This window comes from Physeter macrocephalus, chromosome 7 (genome assembly GCF_002837175.3).
Source record: "Physeter macrocephalus isolate SW-GA chromosome 7, ASM283717v5, whole genome shotgun sequence".
NCBI classification, from domain to species: domain Eukaryota; kingdom Metazoa; phylum Chordata; class Mammalia; order Artiodactyla; family Physeteridae; genus Physeter; species Physeter macrocephalus.
The window spans coordinates 145,770,485-145,776,209 of record NC_041220.1 but is presented as its reverse complement, the minus strand read 5'-3'; the positions used below and the strand labels follow the sequence as shown (position 1 = coordinate 145,776,209).

Here is a 5,725-nt window from a genome sequence, read left to right as displayed (position 1 = left end):
AACAGATACACAGGTATATAAAGAGTTTATACCTATTTATATGCCAGAATTCATTTTTCTTCATCTCTCATTTATTAATTTTCGTTCATATCTTGGTGAGAAAACAGTGCTTTGGGGCAATAACAACACTGAGGGCTTGCGTGCAGCCCTCCCCCGGCCCGGAGGTCACCCAGAGGTCAGTGCCCACCCAGCCCAGCAGTGTCTCCGCAACACTGCCGCCTGGAAGCCTGGGAACTCAGCCTGCCCCCAGCCGCCTTGACCCCGGCGCAGCCCTGCTGTGGCTGCTGTGCTGTGCTGGCTTCTGGGTGAGGAGCCGTCCCACCGGCTTGCCACACCTGGATGTGACAGAGTGTGCAGGTCTATGGGGTGCCGCTCAGCACCCACAGGTGCCCTCCAAGTAGTGTTCCTAGGATGCCTTGTCAAGGGAAGCACCAGCCCGCGGCCAGGCCATTCCACCCGACACGTTGTACCTGGCATCCTGGGTGCCCCAGGCAGGGCCGCTGGCCTGGCCCTCAGACATCGCCGGGAGGCTGTGTGTGTGTGTGTGTGTGTGTGTGTGTGTGTGTGTGTGTGTGTGTTCATACTCTGGTGCATGTGCTTGCAAACAAGTGTATGTGTGGGCGTATGTACACATGCATGCATGTGTACATGTGCACACGTGCGCATTTGTGGGCTTTCCTATGTGTATGTGCACTCATGTGATGTGTGTGCACGCTCATATGTGCACGCATGCATCGCACACAACTGTGTGCATTCATATGTGTGTGTCATACGTATGTGTGTGCCTCTGTACACGTTGGAGGTTCCCACCTGCTCGGCGTCATGACACCAGCCAAGAGTAAAAGCACTGCTCACCAGTAGTTTCCTCTTCACCACAAACACCATCTGCCTGATTTTTTAAATTAAATGATTGTTTAATTGAATATCAGTCAAAACTTCAGCTTTGGGGTTGCGATTTGTGCTGCCAAGAGCACCTCCTCTGCCTGAGGACGCATGTAAACCCAGGTACTCTGGGATCACTGGTTCATCAGTCTTAAGAAAACACGGCTTGTTTGGTGACTGTGTCATGTGTGGTGTTAATTAAACTATTCTTTTAAATGTAAACAACCTTTATGTTTAAAATAGTAACTTTACAAACTCAGCATTAAGTGATGTAAAAACACTAAAATGTGTTTAGTTTAATTTTGGTATTTCATCATGATAATAAACTCTTGGTCTGGCCTCCACCAGGCCGAGAGTTTATTATTATTCTGAGAAATAGAATAAGACCCCTATTTTAAGAAAGCTCCAAGAACTGGCATTATTTTCCAAGGAGCATAAAGAATCAATTCTAAACAACTAACTTAAACTTTCAAAAAGGAGAACAAGCGTGAATGAGAAGGGCTTGCACGCCGGATAACCTTCCAGGACTCTGCAGCCATCACAGGAAGTTCGTCCCGATTAGAAGGAAGCTGGGCAGCTTCACGAGTCTCCACTCGTTTCCCTGAGTACTGGTCTTTGGAACAATTTGAGGGTAGGGATATTTGAGATTTTATTTCCTCTAGTAAACTTTAAAAATTAAAACCCTGGTATCCCACATCATTATATCAGCCTCTGTAACGTGGACTTAACCATATTCATGGAGTTAGAAACACATCTTGAAAACTCCCATCTGGCTTCTTGGTCAAACGCACATTTGACGGGGAGAAGCCGCTCTCCGCTGCCCCGCCCCGCTCTGCCTTCTGCTCTATCCCAAGGAAAGTTTGATACTTGATCTTGCCTGCAAATTTGAAAGGTTCATGAGGCATCTAACATTTTCAGCTGCACAAACCGTGTAAGACAGAACCTCAGAAAACAGGAAGGATACGGGAGGGCCTGACGTCCGATGTCCGTGCTGCTCACGTATTTGCTCCGTGCCGGGGGCCCCTGCCCAGCTGCCTTCCGCAGGAGCCCACCGTGTGCCCAGCCAACGGGCACACACTGGCCAGGCTGCCTCCCTGTGCGGTTCTGGAAGGTAAGCCTTGCGGCTGCCAGTGAGGCCTCTGCTCCAGGGGGCAGGAGATGCCTGGCTGCGCCCTACTGGTTTGGCTTAGGTCGATGGGGGGAAAGTATCTTACAAGTCACTTTTGCTGCCACTTAGCACTTTTTCTACTTACGTTGATGGCCAGCGGGCTGGCGGTGTGGGGGCAGTGGGGCTAGTCGGGCCGCGCCCTCAGCCTGGCTGAGCTCAGAGGCCCAGTATGGAGCATTACCTGAAGAGGTCTGTGGATGAGGACCTAGGAGATTGGCTCTGAATGATTCTTGTTCCTCGGGGGGCATCAGCATAACAAGGAGAAGACGCTGCCCGTGGCCTCTTCGATCAGAATCCGCGAGACGGCTTTGCCACCCCCACTGAATGGTGACAGGTCTGCGCTTCTCTGAGCGGAAGGAGGGCCTCCTCTCTCTAACAGTTTCCGAGGCAGCTGGGCAGTCTGGCCAGGTCCCGGCTGGATGTGGGCCTCGGTCACCTGGGTACCTGGGAACTCGAGCTGCAGGCAGTGCACCTGGGAGCTAAGGAGAGGTCTCACCCCAGAGCCTGCACCTGGAAACTACATTTCCAACGCAAAATCTGGCTACTTTTTCACAGTTAGAAGTGGACCCCTATACACTCTAGAGAGATTACACACTATTTCCTTAGCTTTTGTCACCTCAGGTGTCTTGTGCTGTGCTCGCCCTAGCAGAGCACAGAGTGTATCCTCAACTCCTTTTGCAGGAGGCACACACCATTTGGGTCAAGGTGGGGCTCTGCTTAGAGCACGTTCAGAATTAGCAGCACACCTGCCTGGCACCACAATTCCAGCACATGGGAGTTGGATCACCTTTTCCCAAGATTCAGAACCTGCCTGGCTCCCAGTCGGCCCACAAGACTGGGTGGAAACACACTCCACCGTCACTTGGAACGCATTTCATATTGCATGTGTAAACATGCACACACATGCATATCCTAATGATTTGAAAGTATGACCTTCACATCAATTAAGGCTATTTAAGGGGTATATTTCAAATCAAATGCTATAATATTCAAAATCACCAGATTAATGAATTAATCAACAGGATAATAATCTTTGCCAGAAAAACTATGACTGTGATTTTCCAGAAGAGGATTGGATTGTTCATATGTATTAACCAAAATAAGCTCAGCTTTGCTGTAAAAACCCCATCGCCAGTTTCCAGAAAAAGAAATGTATGGGACCTGATACACACACAGAAATTTAGCCTCAGAGAGAGGTTGGATTTAGTCAACCAACTAGCATAATACAACTGTTCAAACTCAACATTTGTCCGACCAAATTCAATCATTTCCCCCCAAAACGGATTTGTGTCGACATCCTCTAACCCCAATTTGATGAATATCTCCAATAACATGGCAATTAATTTAATAAAGGAACTCACCGATTTGAAATTGCAATAAATTTACCAAACATTTTCACTGTTTATGGAGAGCTTTACAGTAAGAAAGTATCAACAAAAGCAGGCACATCCGTGTACAAAGTGTTGCTGTTGGGTGCTTCTTCACTTCTTCCATTCCTAAAGGACCAGCTGCTCTGTCTTTCTGTCCTCCCAGAGAGCGTTCTTCCCGCCGCGAAACCACCCTCTCTGGGTGAGCTCTCCCTCGGGTCTCGGAGGGCGCCCAGGGAACGCGCCCAGGGAACGGACTTGCCAAAGAGAAGTGCGCTGGGGCGAGCCAACCCCAAAACATTTATTGTAAACTTTAAAATGGAGTCCGGATACGAACAGACACAGAAAAGAAGAAGAGAAACCTCCCAGACACAGAAATAATCATACTGGAGGGCCGGTCTCGTGGCGGGGGGCCCCAAGAGGCGCTGGGCCAGACCGCCCCCGAAGATGCGTCGCCACGGAGAGGCCTGGCTTTGCGCCACGCCAGCCCCCGACCTCCCTCGCCGCGGTGGCGGGTACGGAGGCGGCCGCAGTACATCCGGATCGGCCGGGGGCTCAGCAGGCCCGGCTCGGCTCCCAGGGCCGCCCCGCCTCGCAGGGCGGCCGGCAGCAGTAGGGGTAGGAGGCGTTGAGGTCGGGGTCCGAGGGCGCGTACCCCGGCAGCTCCACAGACGGGTGCCCCCCGCAGCACACCTCCACGCCCGCCTCGTCAAACGCGTGGAAGACGCCCACGTTGATGTAGGAGACCGCGTGGCGCGCCGCGAAGCCCGCGCAGTCCCCCGGGGCGGCCAAGTCCGACTCCTCCGGGGACAGGATGGAAGCTTCGCTCGGCCGCTGCTGCAGCAGCCTCCGCCCCCGCCGGCCCCGTCGGCCCCGCCGCGCCCGGGAGGCTGGCGGCTGCGCACGGAAGCCCGGGCCGCCGCGGGGCCGCGCCAGGGCCCGGCCTCCCTTCCGCCGGCCGCGCCGGCCGCGCCGGGCCTGCGAGGCCTTGTAGTTCTTGACCAGCAGGAGGCTGAGCAGGCCCAGGAGGCACTCGAGCGAGTTGAAGACGGTGGAAAGCACCAGGCCGCGCTGGTAGTCCTTCAGCTGGCGGCACTTGGCGGGCGTGGCGCTGTCCAGGGTGCTGCGGCCGCGCGGCGCGCCGGGGGCCGGGCCGGGGGCCGCGGCCGGCGCGCGCGGGGGCAGGCAGTAGTGGGAGTACTTGCGTTCCACTAGGGACACGGTGTCGCCGTCGATCACGGCGCCCGCGAAGGCGCTGAGGACCCCGAGCATGAAGACGAGGACGCCGAGCAGGAGCAGGTTCTGGCTGCTCACCCGCCCCGAGGGCCCGGCTGCGCGCCCCGGCTCGCCCGGCGCGGCCTCCGGAGCCCCTCCTGGGGCCGCGGGGACCCCGAGCGCCGGGCCCGGGCCCGGCCCCGCGAGGGCGGCGTCCCGGGGCCCGCAGCAGAGCAGGGCGGCGCCGAGCAGCGAGAGGCCGGCGGCCAGCAGCAGCCCCGAGTAGAAGGCGCCGGCGGCCGCCCCCAGCCGGAACGGCTCCCCGCGCAGCTCCGAGCCCAGCGAGAAGCACTTGAGGCCGACGGCGGCGGCACTGAGCGCGCAGGCGAGCAGGAGGCAGGAGGAGAGCGCGGCGCAGGCCCCGCGGACGCTCCACTTCATCCTCCGCGCCCGAGCCGGCCCGCAGCCCGCGCGCCCGCCGCCGCCCGCCGCCGCCCCCGCCGCCCGCGCCTCCTCCCGGCGCCGCGCGGCCGGACCGCCGGCCTCCTCCTCATCCTCCCGCGTCCTCCCGGGCCCGCGCCGCCGCCGCCGCCGCCGCCGCCGCCGCCGGAGCCCGCATCCTCCGCCTCCCGCCGCCGCCGCGGCCCCGCGCAGGGAACCGATGCGACGCGGAGGACCGCAGGACGCGCGCGCCCACTCCCCAGCCCGCGGTGCCCCTCCCAGGACGTTCAGCTCCCCCCACCGCACCCGCGGCCCGGTGCGCCAGGCCCAGGCGCCGCCCTCCCCCTTCCCCCCAACCCCGTAGCCCCTAGGACACCCCTCTGCCGCCTCCCCAAGGAGAGCTGCCCGCTCGCCGCGTCTCTCCGCCTTCCTCCCCCTGTGAGCGCCCCCGGCCTCTCTGGGAAGCCCCCCCCCCCGCCTGCCTCCCCGGATGCCCCCAGGCCCCACCTCCGGCACCTCCCGCCCCTCGGGACCCTGCGTTTGCGCTCCCCTGGTCACAGGGCTGGGGTCTCACTCCATGCCCACCGGCCTGCTAGAAGTCAGGAAGCCTGGGAAGTTAGCTTGGGGGCAGGAATCGGGGAGCCCCGGCGCT

General features: G+C 58.8%; 1 protein-coding gene across 1 annotated transcript; it reads right to left on the bottom strand.

Moving 5' to 3' along the window:
- Window positions 1–3,972: 3,972 nt before the first annotated feature.
- Window positions 3,973–5,073, bottom strand: TMEM271 (transmembrane protein 271). Its single transcript, XM_028492542.1, has one exon. The coding sequence runs from the start codon at window positions 5,071–5,073 to the stop codon at window positions 3,973–3,975; it is 1,101 nt and encodes a 366-aa protein (XP_028348343.1).
- Between the last annotated feature and the right edge of the window lie 652 nt (window positions 5,074–5,725).

Coding starts and splice junctions, on each gene's coding strand:
- TMEM271 (XM_028492542.1), bottom strand. CDS start 5,073: ATGAAGTGGAGCGTCCGCGGGGCCTGCGCCGCGCTCTCCTCCTGCCTC.